The sequence below is a fragment of the Schistocerca serialis genome, chromosome 1 (genome assembly GCF_023864345.2).
Source record: "Schistocerca serialis cubense isolate TAMUIC-IGC-003099 chromosome 1, iqSchSeri2.2, whole genome shotgun sequence".
Classification (NCBI taxonomy): domain Eukaryota; kingdom Metazoa; phylum Arthropoda; class Insecta; order Orthoptera; family Acrididae; genus Schistocerca; species Schistocerca serialis.
Genome location: NC_064638.1, coordinates 1,084,339,013 through 1,084,366,953, shown reverse-complemented (window position 1 = coordinate 1,084,366,953; position 27,941 = coordinate 1,084,339,013). Strand labels below are relative to the sequence as shown.

The 27,941-nt window shown below is 43.4% G+C and overlaps 1 protein-coding gene across 1 annotated transcript in view; it reads right to left on the bottom strand.

Moving 5' to 3' along the window:
* LOC126416031 (guanylate cyclase 32E) overlaps positions 1–27,941 on the bottom strand; it is an 809,394-nt gene that overhangs the window by 353,534 nt on the left and 427,919 nt on the right. Inside the window, exon 7 of the mRNA XM_050083488.1 lies at positions 16,864–17,108. Within this exon, the coding sequence (XP_049939445.1) occupies positions 16,864–17,108 (245 nt within the window). The remainder of the gene's footprint in view (positions 1–16,863; positions 17,109–27,941) is intronic.

Below are 27,941 nucleotides of genomic sequence, written 5' to 3'. Positions count from 1 at the left end.
AGGCACGCAGGGCCAACACCCGGCGTCATGGTGTGGGGAGCGATCCCCTACACTGGCCGTACACCACTGGTGAATGTCGAGGGGACGCTGAATAGTGCACGGTACATCCAAATCATCATCGAACCCATCGTTCTACCATTCCTAGACCGGCAAGGGAACTTGCTGTTCCAACAGGACAATGCACGTCCGCATGTATCCCGTGCCACCCAAGGTGCTCTAGAAGGTGTAAGTCAACTACCGTGGCCAGCAAGATCTCCGGATCTGTCCCCCATTGAGCATGTTTGGGACTGGATGAAGCGTCGTCTCACGCGATCTGCACGTACGGCACGAACGCTGGTCCAACTGAGCGCCAGGTGGAAATGGCATGGCAAGCCGTTCCACAGGACTACATCCAGCATTTCTACGATCGTCTCCATGGGAGAATAGCAGCCTGCATTGCTGCGAAAGGTGGATATACACTGTACTAGTGCCGACATTGTGCATGCTCTGTTGCCTGTGTCTATGGGCCTGTGGTTCTGTCAGTGTGATCATGTGATGTATCTGACCCCCGGAATGTGTCAATAAAGATTCCCCTTCCTGGGACAATGAATTCACGGTGTTCTTATTTCAATTTCCAGGAGTGTAATTACAGACAGAATTTTGAGGCTTCAAGACTTCACTAGATCTAGCCTAAGAACAGCTAGAACCTAAGCTGGGGAACACCAAGCAGGATTTAGGCCAAACAGATCCTGTCCAGGACAAATTCTTAATTTAAAACGTATCTTAGGCACCAGAGGATTTCTGGTTACAATATTGTACGTACATTCGTGGATTTTAAAAATGTCTACGACTCAGTTGATCGTGAATCTCATTTTCATATTTCAAAAGAAGTAGGGCTAGATAATGAAACTCTAACACTGATTAAGGAAACGTTAACCGACGCTCGGTCTCAAGTTAAATTCGTGGGAGAAATATCTGAAGACTGGTGTTAGACAGGGAAATGGACTCTCCCCATTACTGTTTAACTGTGTTTTGGAAAAGGTAATTAAAGAATGGCGAGAGCAAAATCGAGTAGAAATATAGACCAATCAGTCAAGTTAGCCAGAATTAAAATTTGAGTAGATTGCCTCGCCTTTGCTGATGATCTGGTAATTTTAACTAGGAATATCACTACAGCTCAAAAACAAATAGAAATTTTTCAAGAAGTTGCCGAAAAAGTAGGACTACAAATACATTCAAAAAACAGAATATATGACACGCAACAAACAAGCACCAAAGTTTTTGAACACAAAATATGGAAAAATAAAAAGAGTTTCTTAATTTAAGTATCTGGGGAAAATTATACAAGAAAACGATCTGCAAAAAGCTGCAAACCAAGTTCGCTGTCAAAAAACGGCAACTGCATTCAGATTAACATAAAATAGTTATAATAAAAAAATCACTTTCTAAATTCAGTAAACTTATGCATTACAGCACTGTGATCAAAGCTGAATGTCTTTATGGAGCAGAAACTTTAATATTAAATAGAAAGAGGGATAATGAAGAAATTCAAAAGACGAAAGAAAGAAAGATTATTAGGAAAATATCAGACCCGAAAATTACTGATGGAGACACTTACAGGCTGAGAGATAATAAGGAAATAGAAGAATACACAGACATACACAGTGACCTGAGAAAACGAAGACTTAACATTTATGGGCACATTATGGCACCCACTAGGTTGACAAAACGAGTAGTAGAATTCTACGAAAACGGAAGTAAGGACAAAACTGGGCCAATTAATGGGTCGCTGCAATAAGGAGGGTCTTGCAGTAGCCGGTATAACTTAGGCGGACGTTAGAGATAGAAACACATTCAGACAAAAGATATTTGATTGGGAAGTTGGTCAGAGGGAAATTAGAAAACGGACTGGGTACCGTGGCCTGACGAAAGAAACCGATTTGATTCTGAAAGGATGAAACGAATTTGTACACAGAGGAAGGTCAACCATCAAAAGCGACATTGACTCATTGTAGCTCGCGTGTTCCAACTGGGCCCATACATGAAGAATAATGATGATAATAATAATAATAACAATAACACAGACCGAATTTCAAAATTTAAAATGCTGTCATAACCTACTCATTCAGAGGTAATCTTACCTTAAAGTTTGAACACAGTAAGTCATGTGTCTCGAGGCAGCGTACTTCACAGCACGCAAATTATCCACACTATATTCATTCAGTATTTGAGAATGAAAGCACATGACGACTCCTAACAAACTTTTTCTCTATAAAATACCCCACAAAATAATGAAAGGAGAAATGGTGACGAACAACCTTGCCATCAAGCCCTTCTATGTGAGTGTTTTCTTATGTATTCATTGAGACATGAGTTCCCAATTTCACTCATCCAGTATTAGTTCTGACTTCTTAATTACCCTATGGGTGAATATTGTAAATCTAGTGAAACAAACATACTTAAGGTATTGATTCTTCAACCATAATGGTTTTACATACTTAAATTCAAATATCTGACATATAAACCGCTTTGAGCAGCTATCACACGTCTGAAGCTGTTTTATAAATAGGGATTCGATTTTTTAAAGACTCGAGGGTGATCGATTACTGGCTAAAACACTAATTCAAGGAATTATCATGCCCCAGTACAAATTTCAGCGTGTTACCGACTCAGTTCTGCAACAGTTTCTGCTCTTGGCCAACAGCTACATTTATTCTATGTAAAAAAGGAAGACATTACAGACAAGGCACGACCTCGGAAGAGGAGAGGACTAGGAAATGAATCAACCAAATACGCTCAGTAATCATCCCGTAAGTGTAAAACCACTGGAACATAAATCCGGATGGCCGGATGGAGTTTCGAACGGTGATTCTCCCGAATGTGAGGCCACTCTTTTACAACTGCGTGTTCGATCTTCTGTTTTTCATGGACAGAGACGACAATTTGTAGCTGCAAGTGCACACTACGATGAGTGAGATACTGCTGCAACCACACATATTCACATCATCGAGTAACGTGTGCTGAAGATTTCCAGAGGATGGGAGAAGCTAGTTATGCACAAATCAACGCTTGTTACAGGAAGGGGCGTTAGTACCGGACGAGGAAAATATGCAGTACCCCTCCGATCACTTCAGGATAGAACTCCTGTTTCATGTGTGAAGTGACAGAATATGCTGTTTTACGAAACATTTGTAAGCGTGAATTATAGTCTCTATATCATTCCATGTGGAACTTTGACTGCGGAGATCCATGATGACCGAGTGTCATAGTAAAATTCTGCCACCAGTCGTTTAGCACTAACAAGGAGGGGTCCCCAGCAGTGAGATAGACTGTTTGAAGAATGTGTAGGCCTACAATGGTGTAGCTTGAAGGTCCAAGAATTCAAACCTTGAAACCATTCAACCTGGTCGGCTCTCGTTTGCGAGTAATCGACAGAAAAGAAATTCGAAATTTCGTGCTATGCTTTGTAAGTTTAAAAATAGTAACAGCTTACAGACTGTTTGCGTAGCCTAACAGTTCAGATATAAGACTACATGCAAAAGGTTTTAGCCTCAACTCTCCTTAGGTACATCCAATTATTTTTTAATTTTTAAATCTTAATCGAAGTGACTTTGATGACTATTTTTATTCAGTTAATTTGTTTATACGCAATTTCGTTTATTTGTATTCCTTTGTCACATGTCTTTAATCAACGTTTTAACTTCTTCATTTGCTCTTATTTCTTCCTCCTGTCATACTTATTCCACTTGGAATCTTTGTGCACGTGAATTTAATTATTAAACAATAGGAACTCTAGGTTGGAATATTGACAATGTAAGGAATAGACAGATTGCTACTTACCATACGGATAACACGCTAAGTTACGATTAAAACACACTTGCACATAAGCTTTCGGCCACAGCCTTCGTCGAAAGAGAAACACACACACCATTCACTCACACAAACAAGCGCACTTCACGCACGTGTGACCGCCAACTCCGACAGCTCAGCCCAGAATGCCGGTCCGAGCTGTCAGGAGTTGGCGGTCAAGTGTGCGTGAGGTATGGTTGCTTCTGTGGATTAATGGCGTGTGTTCTCCTTCTTTTTCTTACGAAGCCTGTGGCCGAAAGCTCAGGTGAAGTATCTTACAATGCTGCATGTCTGCAATTTAACATGTCATCTTCAGGGGTAAGTGGCTGTCTATGTTTTCAAATCAAATGGTTCAAATGGCTCTGATCACTATGGGACTTAACATCTGAAGTCATCAGTCCCTAGAACTTAGAACTACTTAAACCTAACTAACCTAAGAACATCACACACATCCATGCCCGAGGCAGGATTCGAACCTGCGACCGTAGCGGTCGCGCGGTTCCAGACTGTAGCGCCTAGAACCGCTCGGCCACACAGGCTGGCTCTATGTTTCTCTTGCGTTGTTTTATTTAATAATTTTTATTTATCTACCACAATGCTTAAATATTGGAAAACTCCGATCTGTCGTTTAAGAAACAAAAGAAAAATCAGCTGTTTATATTGTCTGTGCAATGGTGTCAAGAACGTATTTTACGTTACAAGATGTACATCTTTTTGAATGGCAATCGTCATACAAACATTTAAAACACAAATTCTTATTCCACTATGAACAAAATAATAACGGTTTAAATCAAAGCAGGGATTATAAGTGAAACGTAATTGAAGCAAAAATGAGGAATAGAAATAATGAATGCAATAACATGGACGACAATTAAATCGAAGATAATACACAACAATAATTAAAATCACATGAACAAGGAAGCCAAGTGGAAAAAGACGTGCAGAAAGAAAAATGGGAGCAAATGATGTATTTATACGATGACTAATAGGGTGACAAAGGAATAGAAAAAATTACATTTCAACCAAGTAAATAAATAAAAATAATGATCGAAGTCATTTCGATAAAGATTTAAAAATAATCCTCTTGCATTTATGACCAATACCTTAACCTCTGCGCTATGGAATCAGTATGTAAATTAATACCATTTTTAAACATATATTGCATCGCACGAAATTCCGAAAATTTTCGTCGATTACTCACAAACGAGGGCTCACCAGAGTGTATTTATACGATGACTAATAGTGACAAAGGAATAGAAAAAATTACATTTCAACCAAGTAAATAAATAAAAATAATGATCGAAGTCATTTCGATAAAGATTTAAAAATAATCCTCTTGCATTTATGACTAATACCTTAACCTCTGCGCTATGGAATCAGTATGTAAATTAATACCATTTTTAAACATATATTGCATCGCACGAAATTCCGGAAGTTTTCGTCGATTACTTAACTTGCATCACTACGTGTATAGAATGTTTCAAAAAGTCTGTCCCACCCCTAGGGACCTCTCCTTGTTAGTCTCATATAGCCGAACGACTGATAAGCCTGCATAAGTCTGGAAATACTAAAATATTCTCTTAGATATACTGACAGAAAAAAGGTGGAACCCCGAAAAATAGCCGCACGGAGTGGCCGCACGGTTTGACGCTCCATGTCACGGATTGCGCGGCCCCTCCCGCAGGAGATGCGAGTCCTCCCGCGGGCGTGGGTGGGTGTGTTTTTCATAGCATAAGTTAGTTTAAGTAGTGTATAAGTCTAGCACCGATGACGTCAGCAGTTTGGTCCCTTAGGAATTCATAAACATTTGAACAAAAAAAAAAAAAAACAGGAAAATAAATAATTGGCTCTGAGCACTATGGGACTTAACATCTGAGGTCATCAGTCCCCTAGAAGTTACAAAGTTACAACTACTTACACCGAACGAACCTAAGAACATTACACACATGCAGGCCCGAGGCAGGATTCGAACCTCCGACCGTAGCGGTCGCGCGGTTCCAGACTGAAGCGCCTAGAACTGCTCGGCCACAACGGCCGGCATACACATTTGAACATTTTTGAAGCGGAATATAGTTAATGAAGAGTAATGACATTTTCGGAATTCATTTGTCTAGCTAACATATTTAAGTGATTATCATTGCAAGATTACAGAGTAATGTAAGCGCGAGATAAGCCATTGTAAAGGTGATACTGGTACGTTAATAACCGGTGTATCTGCCAGAATGTTGAATCCAAGCATGTAAACGTGTATGCATTGTATTGTATAGGTGCCGAATGTCAGTTTGTGGATGGTGTTCCATGACCATTGCACTTGGTCGGTCGATACAGGGATGGTTAATGCTGCTTGTGGATGACGCCAGAGCCATTGTCCAGTGATGTCCCATATGTTCTCCATTGGAGACCAAAGCAACATGTCGACACTCTGTAGTACATGTTGGATGATAACAGCAGTATGTAGGCGAGTGTAATCCTTATGGAAAACATCCCTGAAATGCTCTTTGGCAGCATGACAGTTCGAATCACCAGACTGACGGGCAGATTTGCAGTCAGGGTGCATGGAATATGCACGAGAGTGCTCCTGCTGTCACACGAAATCACACCAGAAACCGTAACTCCGGGTGTAGCTCCAGTGTGTCCAGCACGACAAATTGTTTGCAGGCCCTCAACTGGCCTCCTCCTAACCAAAACGCGGCCATCACTCAACAGATCTCCACACTGCCCTCCAATGACTTCTCCCTTGATACCACTGAAGCGGCAAACGGCAATGATCTGGGCTCAGTAGAATGCGTCTGGATCGGAACAGACCTTGAAGTAACAGATTTGCAACAGATCGTTGTGTGATGGCGGTGCCAACTGCTTCTCAGATTGCTGCAGCAAATACAGTACGACGTGCCAGAGCCATACGCCGAGCACGATGGTCTTACCTTTCGGTAGTGCCACGTGGCCATCCGAAGCACAGACTTCTTGAGACCGTACATTTACGTGACCACTGCTGCCAGCAATCATGTACAGTGGGTAGATTCCAACCAAGTCTTCCTGCAATATCGCAGAAGGAACATCAGCTTCTCGTATCCCTATTACACGACCTCCCTCATTCTCAGTGGGATGTTGATAACGGCTCTTTTGTCGCCTTAAAGGCATTCCTGACTAACATCAACTCCCCACGTCCAGTCTCAAAGGTAACTAACGCTCACGACCGTTACAGCGTGTATTCAAAGCAAACCTGATCTGTTTTCTCATAGTGGCGTTGCTAGCGCCACTCTTGTGTGACTGACGCGAGATTTGAATAGACATCACCGTTCAGATGTAGAAACAAGCCTACGAACTTTCATCCTTCAGTGTATAAAAATTACCGAAAACTCAAAAAATAAAATTTATGTCAGGCCCTGAAATCAGGTCCCTGTGGCAAAGGGAGAGGTCCCGATTTCGAGTCTAGGTCCGGCATACAGTTTTAATCTGTCAGGAAGTTTCATATCAGCGCACACTCCGGTACAGAGTGAAAATCTCATTCTGTGAATGGTGGCCAATCTGTCTGCCATTTTAATGTAGAACGTCCTAGGTGGGAATTCCTGTGTGAGGGGTTGGACACGTGTGCTACTTTGAATTTTCCAGCAGAGGGACAGGGGAGGGGATAATGGGACAAGTGAGTTTCAGAATTTCAGAGCTATAGGTGATGATTTCATCTTACCACTTGCAGTAGTCAAAGGATTTATCTTTTGAACTAATACCTACACTTTGTGTGTGTCTCCAGATGCAATTTTCTGAGCCTGTATTGCTTGTAGGGCTACTTTTCGACATTCAGTTAACATCAGCCGAATACGATGTAACTGCCGACACGACTCGTATAAATCGAATATTGTAGTAGATGTTTTCGACTGCTAGAGTGACCTTATTTTCGGACGAGCAGTGTAAGGCATGGCTTTAGCCAAGTGGAGTGTAATCGACCAACAATATTGCTTGGCGCCGAACTTCGAGTTCAGTAGGATAGGGTGGACGGGCAGAAAACGGCTCTTTTAATTTCTGCCTGAAGCTGTGAACATCGTTCTGCCTGCAGTCAACTTGTAAAGTACGGACCAATATCTTATGGTTATGAGTTTTGAAGCTATGTGGTCCAGGATTATCGTTGAGACTCTCGTTTGCTCGAACTGCACTGGAGTAATTCCTTGTTACATAATTTTTCAGATTCATTTATGGAACGTGCTTTGCAACTACATATACGCTTCAGCAGTGATAGCTCCTTGTTCGATTCGCATCTTTGATGGAACAAATAGGGGAACATACACTGTTCACTGGAGTATCCAAGCATATCGGTCCGCCGGCCGGAGTGGCCGAGCGGTTCTAGGCGCTACAGTTTGGAACCGCACGACCACTACGGTAGCAGGTTCGAATCCTGCCTCGGGCATGGATGTGTGTGATGTCCTTAGGTTAGTTAGGTTTAAGTAGTTCTAAGTTCTAGGAGACTGATGACCTCAGAAGTCAAGTCCCATAGTACTCAGAGCCATTTGGACCATATCGGTCCCTCAACTCTCTTTAAACTGTGAGGAGTATCATGAAAATGGGATTATTTTTCTCTCTTTTGTTAATGTGTCCATAAGCAGATACTTACGAGTATATGCGTTATTCATGAGCTTTTGTGATTACTTTGTAACAACTGAATTTCAGTTCATATCTCCCATGAATATTTTTTCTCGCGAAATTGATTTTCAGTCCTCCCTTCAGTAATGTTCATTGGCACATGTGTTATTTTAAGCTCCGTTCATGAAAGCAAATTTTCATTGCAATATAATTGAAATATTTATTGATCTGACCTCAGCAAAGACAGAATTTCTATAACCCAACTTCAGTAACAATATTATTTCCGGATTTAGATGCAATTTTCAGCTAATTTAGGTAATTGCGAGACGGAACGCTGTTGAAGGCACCTACTGCAACGACGAATACTTCGACACTTTGGTATCAGATAAGTTACTTCCCATTTGTTAGGTATTAGTAGACACCGGTGTAGTTACGTCTACATGGCACGTATCTCTCCTCTGAGGAATGCTACACTAACAATAGTTGATACTAGGATAATTGAAGATCTTGATTCCAATTTACCTATATTACAGATCCCTTTATTGTTCCTTAGCACTAAAAACGTTGGTTCATTACCTGATATTTCATAAAAATTGGTCGGATGGCGTTGTTATTCATTCAGGAACAAATTTCATACGAAGGAGGAATATTTTCAGGGTATTAAGTCCAGGGACATAATATAGTATATACTCACAGGTTAGTATTATAAGGTAGTGGCAGGTTTCGCAGTACGCAGCATCACGCTAAAAGAAGCAATATTTAAATTTTTGCATGCCGCGTCTGAAGACGAGTCTCAAAAGGCTCAAAAACTAGTTCATGGAAAACATAAATATTTCTTAAGGTGCTGGCTGCTATTATCCGCAATTATATTCAGATATTCACTTTAGCGATTATTACCGCTAGTTATGTTACGAATACTGAGCTCATCGATCTGCGATTTTGTGACGTACATGGGACTGTACGTTCTTGTACATCAAATAAGTTGTTTTATTGTGCATGCCACACGACGGTTTTTAGAGAAAAATTGCAACCATTCTCTTTTAGAACTAATCCTATGAGATTTGAATGTGCGGACGACAATCGGCCGGCGAAATCGTGGACTGATTAGTGTGGGCTAGCTTGTCCTGTGGGCAGCTTCCATTTCCGAAATTGATACTACTCCCTAATCAGATAATTGCAAAGCTGAGCATATACAGAAGCATCTCAAACCACGCTATAACACGATTCCATTAGCAATTACGTCTCGTTATAGTGTCCTCAGAGCTAACTTTTATGAGCGACACGGACGAGGCGATTTAACGTTATTGTACGATATTATGTGTCGTCGTGGAGGGGCGCGGAGAATTCATGACTGGTTTTATTGTAGTTTTTCTATACCAGCTGCAAAGAAATTGTATTGGCTGATACCGAAATAAATTAAACATAATTTCAAATTTTGGACGGTATTGTATTTTGCTAGGTATGGTCGTCTGTGGGTACTGTGTCCTTCCTTTCGCATGACATCATAATCTGCTCACAGGATCTGTTATGAGGAAAGATGTACCTTAAAATGAAATCCCCAAAATCTTATCTGCGGTGTAATTACTTTTCACATGCGCTAAAATATTGCCGGTGGTGAAACTCAGTTTAAATTCCAACAAAAAATTCGAGGTATGAACGGAGACCTAATCTCTAAGCTGCGGATTTGTGGTCTTCGATCACGTTACCACAAAGAAATAACTAGAATTTCTATTCCTTTCAATTATGGCACAGACTGTCGTTCGAATTTTCATCGAAGACATCTCCGATTGTTATACTGCAAGTGTCATCCGAACTGACATAATTAATAAAATACAGTTCCTCTCATAAACAGTCAGTTGTGGGTGTAATATTACCATTACAAATTAAGAAGTCTCCCTCATTTATCTCTCTCCTGTCATTCACTCACTGCGTGTGTTTATGAATATGTGTTTGTGTTTCTAATATGTTACAGAATTTATGAATATCCTCATTTGTGACTGCTCTTTTACGAGGGTTGGAACTTAAATTGTGGCAACTAGTTATTCACAACCGATACAAAAGAGTTACATGTTTGCACCTGTTAATGTCCGTCAAAGTAGTCACCAGCTTTGTGTAGAATCCGTTGCCAGCGATGTGGAAGGCGTAGTATACCGTTAGCAGAGCCTATTCTGTTGATCGTGGGAATGGAGCGGTCTAAAGTTATGGTGATTTTCGTGTACGACTGTGATGGTGTTATCCTAACGCATTACGTTCCTCCACGACAGGCCGTCAGTGCACAGTATTACTGTTCGTTTTTGGAGCATCACCTGCAACCAGATTTGCCAAAGAAGCGGCAACACTTTCTGCACAACTCACCCATCATTTTGCACGACAATGCGCGGACGCATACAGCACAAGCTGTGGCTGCTCTGTTCGATCTATGAGACTAAGAAGTACTGTACCATCCACCATACTTCCCCGACTTAAGTCCCTGTGACTTTGAATTGATTCCGAAGATGAAGGAACCACTTCGTGGCATTCGCTTCATAACTGTTCCAGAGATTCGACAGGCAGGAGACCGCTCGATTCGCACCATGAACAGACCAGGCTGTGCTAACGGTATACTACGCCTTCCACATCGCTGGCAACGGGTTCTACACAACGCTGCTGACTACTTTGAAGGACAGTAACAGGTGCAAACATGTAATTCTTTTGTATCGGTTGTGAATAAATAGTTACTACTATTGAAGTTCCAACCCTCGTATATACTTTCGTACCTCTTCATTCTGAATACATTTTTCTTGTTTGTTACTTAAACCCATTGCATGCACAAATAATTTTTTTCTCATTCGCAATTTAAACCCAAAACTGTGATGATGACATTTTGCATTTCATTAAACAGTGATATATTTAAGGTGGAAACCAGAAAGATGTGTTTGATATAAAGAAAGAATGTAGAAGGGCAATCAGAATAAGGACGTGCAAGAAGAACGCGAATTAATGAATTCAGTGAGTATACAAGATTCGCATAAAAACACGAAAAGAAATACAAATAAAGTTTTATGAGAATGGTTTTTTCTCTACTTTGTTTAATTTAGTGAATCATGGCCTCTAAATTACGAACAAAAAAGACACCGTCAAATGATATAAAACGAGAGATAGCCATAACTATGGATATTAGCAACAACGAGAACTACACGATGAACAGTAGAAGAAAACAAAGGCCGACTGAAGACCTAAAGGGAAATAATCGAAGATTCTGAAGAACGCTAAAAGAATTTGAGCGGAATGGAAAAAGAGATATTGGCAGACCAGCAAAAAGGTGAAGGCCATACTAGGCAATAAGTGAGCTAATACAGAAAATAAGTTTCGCGTGAATGAGAAAGCCTGATGTCTGGAGTACAATGGCAGCCTTGTGACTCATTACAGGTTGTATTGGTTTACAATGGAGCTAATGAATATGAGGGCGGGAGAAACTGGAAACAAAACGCTCGTTTCTCTTTTTCCGCAGATGAAAAACGTTTGAAGAAAAATTTTGTCCGTATAAAACTCTTGATGGGGAAAGATATTTTAGAAGCGCATCAGGAACTTCAATTTTGTGCGGCCTGCCACCTTTCACGTGGAGCAGCTACCTGGATAATAAGCAACTCACATTTAATAAGAATGCCGAAGAATACGGACGCCCTGCTACCTCTCAGGGGCGTAACCAATCTTAAACGACACCTAGTGTCAGTAAACATTTTGTCTCTAATAAAAGCTGTCCCCCATGACGTGATATACTGTAAATCTATTTTTCAACGTTCAAGTTAATATGAGTCTAGTACAAATCAGGGGCACTGCGTTGCAGATATTTTACTTATGCTAGTTGGAATAAGTGCACGAATCTCAAACGTTGTCAGTCTAAAGAGAAGCAACCGCAACTGTCTTGTGTGAACAGGTCAGATACGTGGAATGAACCCCTACCACTAGTTTCTTATCATACTCTACTACGTTTCCAGTGAAAGGAGGCCACACGGCCGGCCAGGGTGGCCGATCGGTTCTAGGCGCTACGGTCTGGAACCGCGCGACCGCTACGGTCGCAGGTTCGAATCCTGCCTCGGGCATGGATGTGTGTGATACCCTTAGGTTAGTTAGGTTTAAGTACTTCTAAGTTCTGAGGGCTGATGACCCCAGAAGTTAAGTTCCATAGCGCTCAGAGCTATTTGAACCATTTATATTTTCTTTTATTTTATTATTATTATTATATTTTTTTTTGGAGGCAACAGGATACGCCAAGGGAAAGATTCACGAAGGGATTTGGCAAGAAATGTTTCAGAGAGAAAGGCAATCCAGGTGGCCAGTCTCTTCGGCCTGATGATGTTGTGATTGTGATGAGAGAATTGTCAGCTGGATGAAAATTTTTTCCCATTAAAACATTGTTATACAGATTACGGAGGGCACAAATGATAACTGATTTCAGTTTCAGCATTACACAAGCCTTTTTCGTTAAGAGTCCAAATGTGTACGGACAGCTGCTTCTGAAGAACAACTTGTTGACAATATTCTGGGTTTATTGGTTCAAATGGCTCTGAGCGCTATGGGACTTAACATCTTAGGTCATCAATCCCCTAGAACTTAGAACTACTTAAACCTAACTAACCTAAGGACATCACACACATCCATGCCCGAGGCAGGATCCGAACCTGCGACCGTAGCAGTCCCGCGGTTCCGGACTGCAGCGCCTAGAACCGCACGGCCACCGCTGCCGGCTCTGGGTTTATTGAGAGCCTGTAGTTCGTAGGTGGAGGCACGCTTTAGTGCCTTTGTGAGGATCCCATTTGTTTACCATTTTTAGTTTTATGCTTGAAAGCTACGAATAAGATGGATAAGTTACTATCGTAAGCTGTAATACAGAGCGCTACTACGACGCATATGAGGCGATTACCACCATCGGCAAGCAGACTGTAAATTGGTCGTGCCGTATGCCGCTGTTAAGTGAACTAGCTGGTGGTGTGAGAAAATGACCTTTGGGCAACAGCGTACGAAGTAGAGCAAATGCAGACCATTGAGACAACACGTCATTCAAGGGCAAAACAGCGGCTGTTTCTGTCTCAAATATTAAGTATTATAGTCCTGTATTAACATAAATGTTAGGGCCGTCTTAGAGTCATTAAAGCTTTTTTACTATTACTATAACATGAATTAAACTCATTGAAACAAGAAACAAATGACGGTGGAGACACTAACAACGAAGTATGAATCCTTCAGATGGCGCACGACATTTGCTAGCGATCCTTGTTGTGACTCAAGTAAGCCAGTCGGTGTTCGAACGTTCTCCTGGTCTGAACTCGGTGTCAATCATTCTCTCGGTTTTCAATATTACACGGCATTAAGTGTATTATACTGAGTAACTGTAAATTATTTTACTGCCGGCCGCTGTGGCCGAGCGGTTCTGGGCGCTTCACTCTGGAACCGCACGACTGCTACGGCCGCAGGTTCGAATTCTGCCTCGGGCGTGGATGTGTGTGATGTCCTTGGGTTAATTAGGATTAAGTAGCTCTAAGCTCTAGGGAACTCATGACCTCGGATGTTAAGTCCCTGAGGGCTCAGAGCCATTTTTTTAATGGTGTTCATTAATAAATACACCATAATGGCATCCTGAGCAATTAATTAACTTAGATGTTCTGCCCGCACAGTAAACGATAGCAATACAAGTCCAACTTCCCCAGGTCAGAAATTTTGCAGAGGCGCTGTCTCATATGTTGCTACCTCATCTGCTGTGACGGACGACATCGACGAAAGAGCTGCATAGTACATTTTCTCGGATGAAAAGGCAATCTTAGTTTGATTGTATACAAGTTCTTTTTTTTTTAAATTTGCAGTACGTTCCTATGGAACCAAACTGCTGAGGTCATAGGTCCGTAGGCTTACATACTACTTAATTTAACTTAAACTAACTTACGCTAAGGACAACACACACACACACAAAACCACGCCCGAGGGAGGACTCGAAGTTCCGACTGGGAGAGCCGGGCGAACCGTGGCAAGGCGCCCGAGACCATGCAGCAACCCCGTGCAGAACATGTTCTGTGTCTCAGTCTACAGCCTCGAGGCTGTTCTGAGAGACACATTTACATCACTGAGGAACCTTACGGCGGTCAAATTCGTCCCTTATTCAGTCGGCGAAAACAGTCTGGAGAGGACGAAACCATTATCAACCATGCAGTTGTTACTTTTTCAAAGTTCCTGTTATTTAATAGTGTGAGAAACGTTAGCGAATCGATCTATCGCACTGGGATTTCGTGAGCACCCATCTTTGCCTAGAGGGCGTGCGCGGTCGCTTCCAAGAGGTCTCTGGCGAGTTAGCTCTCTCAGACAGTATGATGAGGAGGGAGGCGGTGCCTAGCTAGAGAGCTCGTGGGACGTGCTGAGCACGTGGTATAGCTAAAAGAGGGGCCTTTTCCACCGCAGGATTAGGAGTGCTCCTGCAAACCGCTGTCTCTGCCAGAGTTCTACTCTACGTGCAGCCACGTGGCAGCAAACTGCTTGTTTGCGTCTCTGCTTTAATATCCGGTGAGGAACTTGAAGTTGTTGCTGACATTTATGAGTGCACCAGCGCTGTTACAACTGCAGTTACGGCACGTTATACCAGCCAAGTGTCTTGCAAGGTGCGCTAACTTGGGTACTGGTCGTTAACTAGGCGGACCTCTGAACTAATTATCGTCTTGCTATTTAATCATTTGATTTGTTTGACAAAGTTCAGCCTCCCGTGGTAAGACTTCCAATCAATTGCACGCTTGCTGTTTATTGTGTTGGTCCTTTGGTGAGACAAGTGGATAAAGGCATCCAATCCGATGGTCAGTAAATTTTGCCGTTGTGAACAGTAAAGTTTGATGTGACTTTTAACGCTCCATCTGTGTTCTTGTGGCCAGCCTTACGGAGTTGGTCCATCCCGAGGTCTCTTAGTATTAATGGAAATGTGTATTTAAGACCGGGAGTACGGGTCTTGGCACCAAAAACAATTTCTGCTTCTTATAAATGAAGAAGAATTATATTAACTTAATGCAGCTCTCCGTTTTTGACTTGTCCTTTCCTAAACTGTAAAACAGAGTGGTATTGCAGGAAGGGATGCAGCTAATCCCTAAATCTAATCCACAGAGCGTGAGATTCAGCGGTTTGTTGCCACACTATACTGCGCATGTTAATCTTTTTGTGTCTGTATGTTTTAGAATCAGTTAATTAGCGCTACTGGGCCGCATTCTTGTGGAGTGTTATGGGTTCTGCCACCCGGTGCGAACCATCTGCTATACCAAAAGGTTGCTCCGATTATTTTGTAAAAATTTCAACCTGTTACAGTTATTGTAATAGGACTGGAACTTCAATATTGGTAACGATTTATTTACAGCTCGTACAAAATAGATAGGTGTTTCAAATTTTTACTGACCTTCAAAGTAGTCACCAGCATTGTGCATAACCAGTTGCCAGTGATGTGGAAGTCGCAGGATACTCTTAGCAGTGCCAGTTGTGTTGACAGTTCTAGCGGCGCGGTCTATTGCCCGACGAATTTGTAGTAGTTCTGAAGCGAATGCCGTGAAGCGTTTCCTTCAGTTTAGAAATAGAGTTGAACTCAAGAGGACTTAAGTCAGGGGAGTGCAGTTGGTGGTATAGCACTTGGCAGCCCCATCAGTCAAACAAATCAGTAACAGTTTGCACTGTACGTCCTTGAGCATTGTCCTTCAAAATAATGGTCAACTCCTGCAGAAAGTGTCATTACTTCTGTCCCTAAGCTGGTCGTAGGTTCATCATCATCATCATCATTTAAGACTGATTATGCCTTTCAGCGTTCAGTCTGGAGCATAGTCCCCCTTATAAAATTCCTCCATGATCCCCTATTCACTGCTAACATTGGTGCCTCTTCTGATGTTAAGCCTATTACTTCAAAACCATTCTTAACCGAATCCAGGTACCTTCTCCTTGGTCTACTCCGACTCCTCCTACCCTCTACTGCTGAACCCATGAGTCTCTTGGGTAACCTTGCTTCTCGTAGGTTGCGTTCCAAAAATGTACAGCTCCCACAGAGAACGTCAGGACAAAATTTGATTAAGTCAGCACGCACAGAGTCAATAAACATTGCGTTTCTTCGCTCTATACATGAATGCAACGAGAAAAAGCACTAGGAACTGGTACATTGGGACATACCCTCTACCACGCGCATCACAGCGGTTCAAAGAGTATAATGTAGGTGTAAAAGTAGATGCAGAATGACAAATTTTATCTTACCTCTCATAAAAAACCAGCGAACAGCTCGTTGGATACTTTTGGGGAGATGGACAGAGACTGGGAGAATCCGTGCGAGGTAGAATAACTTGCTCTCTACAGATACCTTAAGTGTGTGCACCTTTTGTAAGATACCTAAATACGTATCTAAATGCGTTGAGAGCGTACATTCCGCGGGAAGCGAGCAGCAGCGTGGAGAGGTTGGCGCTGCCTCTGTTGGCTCACCAGTCGGACGCCGCCGACGACGGAGACGGGGTTGGGGATGTTGAAGGGCGGCAGCTGGATGTAGGAGCTGACGAGCTGGCTGAAGTTGGTCATGTCGCGCGGCGCGGACGGCGCCACGCCCAGGTAGCAGCGGAAGGCCCGCGTCGCGTTGGCGTCCTCCTGCTGCCGCAGCAGGTCGCGCAGGTACTTGCCGGGGTTGTCCGCGTCGTACTGCTCGATGTCCACGCCGACCACCCAGTACTCGCCTGCGACACCAACCGGCACCACATGACAGAGTCCAAAAGAGTGGTACCATCAGGAAATGAAAGCATCACTAATGAACCAAAACACTACAACCTCTGCCCGCGACCGCGGTGGCATACTTTACTGGCCATTAAAATTGCTATACCACGAAGATGACGTGCTACAGACGCGAAATTTAATCGACAAGAAGAAGATGCTGTGATATGCAAATGATTAGCTTTTCAGAGCATACACACAAGATTGGCGCCGGTGGCGACACCTACAACGTGCTGACATGAGGAAAGTTTCCAACCGATTTCTCATACACTAACAGCAGTTGACCGGCGTTGCCTGGTGAAACGTTGTTGTGATGCCTCGTGTAAGGAGGAGAAAAGCGTACCATCACGTTTCCGACTTTGATAAAGGTCGGATTCTACCCTATCGCGATTGCGGTTTATCGTATCGCGACAATGCTGCTCGCGTTGGTAGAGATCCAATGACTGTTAGCAGAATATGGAATCGGTGGATTCAGGAGGGTATTACGGAACGCCGTGCTGGATCCCAACGTCCTCGTATCACTAGCAATCGAGATGACAGATATCTTATTCGCATGGCTGTAACGGATCGTGCAGCCACGTCTCGATCCCTGAGTCAACAATGGGGACGTTTGCAAGACAACAACCATCTGCACGAACAGTTCGACGACGTTTGCAGCAGCATGGACTATCAGCTCGGAGACCATGGCTGCGGTTACCCTTGACACTGCATCACAGACAGGAGCGCCTGCGATGGTGTACTCAACGACGAACCTGGGTGCACGAATGGCAAAACGTCATTTTTTCGGATGCATCCAGGTTCTGTTTACAGCATCTTAATGGTCGCATCCGTGTCTGGCGACATCGCGGTGAACGCGCACTGGAAGCGTGTATTCGTCATCGTCATACTGGCGTATCACCCGGCGTGATGGTATGAGGTCCCATTGGTTACACGTGTCGGTCACCTCTTGTTCGCACTGACGGCACTTTGAACAGTGGACGTTACATTTCAGATGCGTTACGACCCGTGGCTCTATCCCTCACTCGATCCCTGCGAAACCCTACATTTCAGCAAGGATAATGCACGACCGCATGTTGCAGGTCCTGTACGGGACTTTATGGATACAGAAAATGTTCGACTGCTGCCCTGGCCAGCACATTCTCCAGATCTCTCACCAATTGAAAACATCTGGTTAATGGTGGCCGAGCAACTGGCTCGTCACAATACGCCAGTCACTACTCTGGATGAACTGTGGTATCGTGATGAAGCTGCATGGGCAGCTGTACCTGTACAAGCCACCCAAGATCTGTTTGACTCAATGCCCAGGCGTATCAAAACCGTTATTACGGCCAGAGGTGGTTGTTCTGGGTACTGATTTTTCAGGATCTAGGCACTCACACTGCGTGAAAATGTAATCACATGTCAGTTCCAGTATAATATATTTGTCCAATGAATACCTGTTTATCATCTGCATTTCTTCTTGGTGTAGCAATTTTAATGGCCAGTATTGTATTAACTGGTGGCAAGTGTTGGAGAAAGGAAAGTACTGAGTTGTTGTAATTAAACTTCTGCAGGTTGAGAGTGCCTCTCCTGCTAAATGAGTGAACGTAGGACCATGAAACTTGGCGGAAACATTTGTAACCACATGCTGAATAGGAGTAATGAATACATCATTTAAAGAAACAATATTTACACTGGGGTGACAATAGTCATGGGGTAAGTCCAAATACCGAGTCAGTGGCCGTTGTGACCGAGTGGTTCTACGCGCTGGAACCGCGCTGCTGCTATGGCCGCAGGTTCGAATCCTACCTCGGGCATGGATGTGTGTGATGTCCTTAGGTTAGTTAGGTTTAAGTAGTTCTAAGTTCTAGGAGAGTGATGACCTCAGAAGTTGAGTCCCATAGTGTTCAGAGCCATTTCATTCATTTTGAGTACCGAGTCGGACCTTCTTTCGCCTGGCGCTATGCGGCAGTTGGACATCGCATGGACTCAACAAGTCGTCGGAAAACCAGCAGAAATATTGAGCCATGCTGTCTCTATAGCCGTTCATAATTGCGAAAGTGTTGCTCGTTTTGGATGTTGTCCACGAACTAACCTGTCGATTCTACAAATATTCGGTGAGATTAATGTCGGGCAACCTCGGTAGCCAAATCATTTACTCGAATGTCCAGAAGGTTCTTCAAACTAATCGCGAACAATTGTGACTCCGTGACATACCTTTGTTTGGGGCCATGCACTCCTGTTTCAGGCGCATTTGTGAAGGGTTTTAATGTGCTTGGTGCACCATACGATGATCCTCCCTTGTTATGGTCAGACGAGGTTGTATGGAACCTTGACATCATGTTCCCATGTAGTCCAACATCAGCCCACTTTCACATCCAAATGCCTAACAAAGCTGAATGCAGCATGATTCGACCAGCTAGCCTAATGGAGATCCACACTATGGCTTGCTTCAAACTCTGTCAGATGCTGATAACGTAGCCGCACACGAGTGGCACCAGGTCTGGTAACAACACTAAACATGAAGAACACTATTGCGTTCAGGTGGTCGTTCTACGTCTCACACAGAATTGCAACACAGTCATTTACATATCAGCTGATGTACGCAGTTACATTGACCTCTGGATACACTTTCTAAGTGCTTAATTATTTTAGTTAGGTTTTGTAACTTGAAAATTTAACTGAATGTGTTTCGGTCAGCATCTGCACATTTTATGACTTTTGGTTTGCCTTTTGAGGCCATCGTCTAAGATAAGTCGTAGCATTGCCTCACATCTTTTTTACGTTCCTATGGAACCTAAAATCGTCTTCTCTAGGCTGACTTCAACAGTCGCTACATTCTTTGTACTTAGAGTTTTGGTGTAATGACTTGTCAAACTAATCTATTACTGGATACAGTACCAGGGAGTAACAACCCCAACAAGTACAGACGAAGAGCGACGCAACACTGGAGAATAGTTCCCTTGGCTGTGCCACAAGCCAATGTGAATAGGTGAAAGTGTTACATGGTTTCAGTTAAGGGGCTCATTCCCGAGAATCCAGATGAATTCTTGGCGGATGCCAATGAGTTGAATTTCGTCTCCAGATTTTAATCAGAACTACAATATCAGATCCAGAGACCTCTCGGTCCAGAACATTCGGTAGGTATTTTCTCCAGTGATAAATTTGTCGACCAGAAGAGCTCAACACATTCAATAATTTCCTTAGCACAAGTCACATGTAACTATCCCCTGCATTGAACATTCTCGAAACGAATCGTGAACAATTGTGGCTCCGTGACATGGCATCTTTGTTTGGGGACATGAAGTCCATCAATGGCTGAAAATGATCTTCAAGTAGCCGAGCATAATCTTTTCCAGACGGTCTGCATTTAGTTGAATCAGAGAACTCGGTCCATTCCATTTAAACACAGCCACACCATTTCGGAGATACCACCAGTTTGCACAGTGTGAACCCTACCAACAGCTCTTACCAACTGAAATCGGAACTCATGTGACCAGATCATCGTTTTCCATTCGTCTAGGGTCCAACCGATATAGTAACGAGCCCAAGGCAGGGACTACAGGCGATGATGATCTTTTAGCAAAGGAAATGTAGTCGGTTGTATCCTCCCATAGCCCCTTAATGCCATATTTCGCCTGCCCTGTCGTCGTACATCCCACATACATTTCTGCGGTAAATTCACGCAGTGTTGCTGACCTGTTAGCACTGATAACTCTCGTAAAAGGCGCTGCTCTCAGTCGTTAAGTGAAGGCCGTCGGCCACTGCGTTGTCCATGGTCAGAGGTAAATTTTGTATTCTCAACATATTCTTCACACTGTGGGCCTCGTATTATTGAATTTCCTAACGATTTTCAACATGCGATGTTCCATGCATCTACACTCATGCTTATAAATTAAGGATAATTGCAGAATGTGGTGCCACACAACGTTGCACTACACAAAAGTGGTGCTAATAGTATAGGCACTAAGGGAACACACACGAAACAGATCAGTAAGTCCACGGTATTAGTGATATGTCGAGAAAACCGCCCCGAAACACATGTGCTACAAAACGCCACGGTTTTCTGCGCATATACCCCGACATCAATATGGGATATGATCACCATGCACACGTACACAGACCGCACAACGGGTTGGCATACTCTGGATCAGGTGGTCGAGCAGCTGCTTGGGTATAGCCTCCCAATCTTTCACCAGTGCCTGTCGGAGCTCCTGAAGTGTCCTAGGGGTTTGAAGCAGCGATACGTCGACCGAGAGCATCACAGACGTGCTCGATGGGGTTTCGGTCTGGAGAACAGGCAGGCCACTCCATTCGCCTGACATCTTCTGTTTCAAGATATTCCTCCATGATGGCAGCTCCCTGTGGCCGTGCTTCATCATCCATCAGGAGGAAGGTCGGTCTCATTGCACCCCTGAAAAGGTGGACATACTGGTGCAAAATGACACCCGATATACTGACATGTTACAGTTCCTCTGTCATAGACATGCAGGAGTGGACGTGCACCAGCCGTAATCCCACCACACACCATCAAACTACGACCTTCATACAGGTCCCTTTCAAGGGCATTAAGGGGTTGGTAACTGGTTCCTGATTCACGCCAGATGAAAACCCGGCGAAAATCACTGTTCAGACTATACCTGTATTCGTCCGTGAATATAACCTGGGACCACTGTTCAAGTGACCATGTACTGTGTTCTTGACACCAGGCTTTACGGGCTCTCCTGTGACCAGGGGTCAGTGGAATGCACCCTGCAGGTCTCCTGGCTAATAGACCATGTCTGCTCAGTCATCTGTAGACTGTGTGTCTGGAGACAACTGTACAACTGTTCCAGTGGCTGCGGTAAGGTCTCCAGCAAGGCTACCTGCAGTACTCCATGGCCGTATGTGGTCACTGATGGTGAGATATCGGTCTTCTTGTGGTGTTGTACACTGTGGACGTCCCGTACTGTAGCGCCTGGACACGTTTCCTGTCTGCTGGAATCGTTGCCATAATTTTGAGATCACACTTTGTGGCACACGGAGGGCCCGTGTTACGTACGACCTACTGTGTTTGAGCAGCCTCCAGTCTCCCTAGTATTCTACCCCTCATTACGTCATCAATATGTAATCTTTGAGCTATTTTCAACACACAGTCACCATTAGCACGTTTGAAAACGTCTGTACACGTACTCGCTGCACCGTACTCAGACATGCACCAACACACCTGCCAGCGCCACCGTGCGACGACCGCAGGTCAAATGCACCGCATAGTCATACCCCAAGGTGATTTAAACCCGCAAACCGCCCACCAGAACGTTGTTTCACCATGTATCAGCATTATCCTTAATTTACGAGCATGAGTGCAGCTCCAACTACCATTCCCTATTCAAAGTCTGTTGTGCGGCCAGAATTACGTCGGAAACCTTTTCACATGAATTAGTTGAGTACAAGTGATAGCTTCGCCAATGCACTGTCCTTTTATACCATGTGTACGCATCATTACCGCCATTTGTGTATGCGCATATCGCTATCGCATGACTTCTGTCACCAGACGACAGGGTAACATTCGTTAACTGTGTACCATGTTTACGTTCCAGGTTACAAACGTTGCTTTGTGCGACGGCTGTCTGCATCTACGTCATCCAGGAAGCGCACTGGAGACTGCCCGATTGCTGCCCGAAACACATATCAGGTGGGACGTTGGCTACCTCCATCGCTGTAGTCAACTTCATGTGTTACTATCCTGTTAATAAACCCTGTCCTTGATATAACCGCACAGTCAGAAATCACATGGGTTCAAATCTGAGTATCTTGAGGGCCATGCAGTTTGGAAATATCGGCTAGTGATTCGGTTTTCTCCTAATGTGTTACTCAGTAACCGAGTGACTGTACGAACATGTGAGGTGGAGCTCGATCATGCATCAAAACTGTTAAATCCAGAGCATCTCTCCTCCGCAGACCAGGGATCACATTTGGTAAAGCAGTAGTAACGTGCGACGTTCACGTTGCATGTCTGGGGTCTTCGGAATCCGATATCCGTACCAGCAGAGGCGTGTAACCGCAATTCATGACACTAACGCTACTAACAACACAAATCCTTCAGCGCGCAGTCTGAGTATCATTCCTATAAAGCTGGTACCCATGTGGTGTGCCATGTTGGAACTGTTCCTAAGTTAGCAACAGTTCCATCGTCTACGATTTTCGGGGTCACTGCCGGAAAGAGTGAGTCTGTGGGCATCTAGGAAGAAGCAGACAGTGACAGTACGGAGCAGGAGGAGGAAAGAAATAGTTGTGACGCCTTTTCTCGTAAACAGGCAACCGCAGCTGGCTGATTTGGCATGTTCCCTAAAGTTTACGCTTTGGAAGATTGTGTATCGGACGTCTGTATCTTGATAAGCGGGTGTAAAGTGCAATTTTTTGTGGTTTTCTTATTCTAGGATTCAAGACAACTGTGTAAGTTGAAATTACATGTTTTATGTCGCAATATTAGCACAAAAATACACACTTTTACACAGTTTTCAATGTGACAGCAAAAAACAGTCGTCAGGATAACGCATCACGTCAACATCGAAAAGTGAAATAATCCTAAACACAACAACATTAAATATTAACTAGAAGTTTCTCTACAAAATTATTCCTGTACTTACGTTATGATGTTGGTCAGTTCTACGAATATCGCCCGGTTCCGGTTCAAAGTTCGGTACTATTTTTAGGATGGCAATCAAGTCTACGGTGGATGGTTAGTTATGTGACAAATTGAGCAAAAGATTACCCAAGGTCGCTCGAGTTTACAGTGGACGCAAGCTGGTGAATCAACGAGTTTACACCTCTTCACACAGTACTGACCTTAAGCTGCGATGAGCTGCCGTCTGCTTGCCTGCTCTCTTCTGCTGAAATATCTATGAAACTAATTACCTTTTTTCTGAATTTTCCAGCAGAAACTTTCCCTATGTTTCTCGTTATGCGAGGGAACATGTACTCATCCCTGGTCTTAGAATGTGGCGATATACACGCACATGGTTGGAGCAGTTAATTGGCTGGTTCTTTTCTCCACAGTTGGAGCTAAACGATGCTACAGCTAATTTCTAGCTGGACATCAGCCGCTGTGAACGCAGTGTTCCCACAAATTACTCCTTTGCATCGTACATAGCGTTATGTGCTCCAGTCTGCACTTGACGCCAGTTCAGAGAAGAGTCCGCGAAAATTTCCGTCTTGTCTTACTCATACCCGAAATGTCTCCCCACTTTGGTTTTTTCGTTCTGCAAGTCACGGCCTTTTTCGACCAATAGGAGCGTTCCCCTTATTTTGTGGAAACTCTCTCTACCAATCGCAAGGTCCCTAAAATTAAATTGTGTCGAAACTTTGGCCCTTTTGTCCTTCCTAGCGCATTTCCGCCAATCGGACGTTTTGTGCCTGTTCGAGACACCTAGATGTGTACATTGACTCTCACATGTGTGTACCACTCACTGGCCCTGTGATCGAAAATGCGTCACTGGTCTTGTTTCGTATCCATTTCTAAATGCAGTTTTCTAAATGCTTTCTTTCCTGTCCTCCCTCAAATGGGCCGTTATACTTGCTCTCCCCGTCTGAGTCACCTGGTCGGTCTTTGACTTACCGCCTGGGACACCCCTCTAAGTGGTTTCCGTGGTAGCCTCTGTAGTGTGGCCTTGCCTCTGCCCTCGTTCCTCTGAATTCCAAACTAAAACGCCTCTCGCTGCTTGTTTCACATTCCGGTCAAACATGCATTATAGGAACAGTGTGTTAATTACCATTGATTGAGTGTCGTCCTTTTTTGCATTACATAGTGATGGGCAAATTTGCTTATTACCGCCGAATTAAGTTAGGCGTCATATTCACCTTCCCATTGCGATGTATAAAGCTCTCATGTAAGGTGTGAATCTGACCTTCATTTATTCTGCCACCTTACACCTGTGCCGTGGAAGAGTGTGAATTCGTCATGTATGTAGCGGGTTTTGGCTGTGCTCGCTCCTTGTTTTAAAGGGTACTGTCATATTTGCTGAGTTCCATGTTGGATGGCAGTGAGCTGTACTGAGTCCATCTACAGAATGTGTTTCCATGTTAAAACACACAGAGCGTTTCTTGTAACGCTGACATTTCTACCTGCTACTTTCTAAAGCGAAGTTGCACCCACGTGATTAACTATCACTTACTTGAATGCGTACTGATATTTAAGATGATTAGCAGTCGCAGAGGAAAGAAAAATTGTTAAACTGCCATGATGTTGAGAACAGTGATTACTTGCTGTTAATTATAGTCTGTTGCAGGTTCGAGTCTCTTTACAGTTATTACAAGGAAGAATGGATGTGCTAAATGCCTGTCACATGTGGGAAGAAGATTAACGCCCTGTATTATCTGTTATCTGTTATAACAGCATTTTCTAATGTTAGTTGAACGTGTTGATGGATAGTTTTCCTTATGATTGCTAAGAGTTTCTAAGCAGTTTCATCCTGTATGTCTGCGTAATAATGTGCCGAAAAGAACCATATGATCAAAATTTTCCTTTCTTGGTTATAGTCCTATGTATGTATTGCTTGGTTTTATCTTTTACAATTAAGCCGCACTTGCCGGCATGTATTAACTAAAGTATACATTCCTCAAGGACATTAATTCTTTAGAATTTTCCACTATGCGTTAAGTGCAAGTCATTCTTTCTCCTAATATTGTAAGTGTTTTTTGAATTAACTGTTACTGACAAACCTGTTTAAAGAATAGCAAATCATCTTGGCTGACGCTGTCTTCACGAGAGGTTATTTAATGAACTGTTTTCTTAAGTGATTAATATAAGTGAAGGCTTAACTATTTTAAGTAAATCTGGCTTGTTCTTAAATCGATATTTCTTGGAGCTGTGACTCCATGTAGGTTGGCTTTCGTGTGTTGAAGTGAGTTAATGTTTAATTTAATAAAAGTTTAAATAAATGTTTTATTTAAAATGTGTGACGAAAGCTAAATTTATCGTTCCAGCCTTTTAATCCTGATGTCCGACCAGCTGCAAATTCTCTACACCACTTATGAACATTTGGACATCCATGCACGACTCACCATATACTTCCGTCAATTGGCGATGGATTTCACTCGGCGCAGTGCCCTTTGCGTTCAAAAACCGAATAACTGCGCGCAATTCGCACTTGGCGGTAACATCCAACGGGAGCTCCGTTCTTAACGGCTCCCAAGCCAAGACTGAGCGCTTCAGCGCGGCGTGAGCATGTTTATACACAGCGCGTGAAGCACTGTTCATAACAGTGTGACCAACTGCCATACAGAGTTCTGTACTTATAAAAAAATGGGAGACCTTACTTTTGGGATTACCCTCGTATTAGGGAGAGTCACCTGGGCTTCAGTGGGAACTGTAGCAGTAATCGTAGGTACCATGACTCTGTGGGGTAGTTGAGCATTACTGCAGACCACCTGCATCTCGTCAGGTTTGATGTCTTCCCCGCCGGCGGGAGTGGCCGAGCGGTTCTAGGCGCTACGGTCTGGAACAGCGCGACCGCTGCGGTCGTAGGTTCAAATCCTGCCTCGGACATAGATGTGTGTGGTGTCCTTAGGTTAGTTAGGTTTAAGTAGTTCTGAGTTCTAGGGGACTGATGACCTCAGAAGTTAAGTTCTATAGTGCTCAGAGCCATTTGAACCATTTTCTATTCTTGATGTCTTCCCCAACAGCTGTAGAATCTACCATCAGAATGACTACTCGCAACACTAGACCGGAATTATACTTCAATGGTTTGCCGAGTACGATAATAAACTCACGTTGATGTCTTATACCAAATTCGTCTGATTGGAACCCAGTGGAACATACCGGGGATAAAGTCGGGCGCTACTCCCAGAGCCACAAATCACCGGCTCGTAACTTGCTGGAATTGCATAACTTGTACGTAGACACGTGGTGCAATAATGCTTCAGATATCTACCGAGGACTGTTGAGTTCGTGGTATGCTCCACTGCTGTTGTATTGCCCTCCAAATATGCACCAACACGCTATTAAGCAATGGATCACATTCCTCCTTAGCAGGTGCTTAAAAGCATTCAAATGCATAATCACTAGACATTCGTCGTACAAAGCAATTCAAAACATTTCCTCGTATAAATTCTGGGGCTTTAACTAACTGTACTTCGTATTCTAGACATTCATCGTACAACGCAATCCAAAACATTTCACTATATAAATTCTGGGGCTTTAACTGACTGTACTTCGTATTCTGCTCCTCGTGTTGTAAATTCTGCTTCCAGGTACTCGACGAGCGGGATTTCAAATCGTGAAGCTTTAGTCTGGTGCAGCTCAGCCTCTCTTAAAGTGTTTCTTTTTTTTAAAAATTCACCTGTCTTCTGATTGGTTTTATGCGTCCCACCACGAATTCCTTTCCTGTGCCAGCCTCTTTATCTCAGAGCAACACTTGCAACCAACGTCTTCAATTATTTGTTGAAGGTATTCAGAACTCTGCTTTCCTCTACAGTTTTTCATCCCCTACAGCTCTCTCTAGTACCATGAAAGGTATTCTGTGGCGTTTTAACAGATGTCCTACCACACTGTCCTTTCTTCTTGTTAGTGTTTTGTATATATTTCTTTCCTCGCCAATTCTACGGAGTACCTCCTTATTCTGTACCTTGTCAGTCCATTTAATTTTCTACATTCTTCTGTAGCACCACATCTCAAATGCTCTGACTCCCTGCAATTCAGTATTCCCACAGTCCATATTTCACTACCATACAATTCTGTGCTCCAAACGTACATTCTTAGAATTTTTTTCCACATATTAAGACCTATGTTTGATACTAGTAGACTTTTCGTGCCCAGGAACGCCCTTTTGGACAGTGCTAGT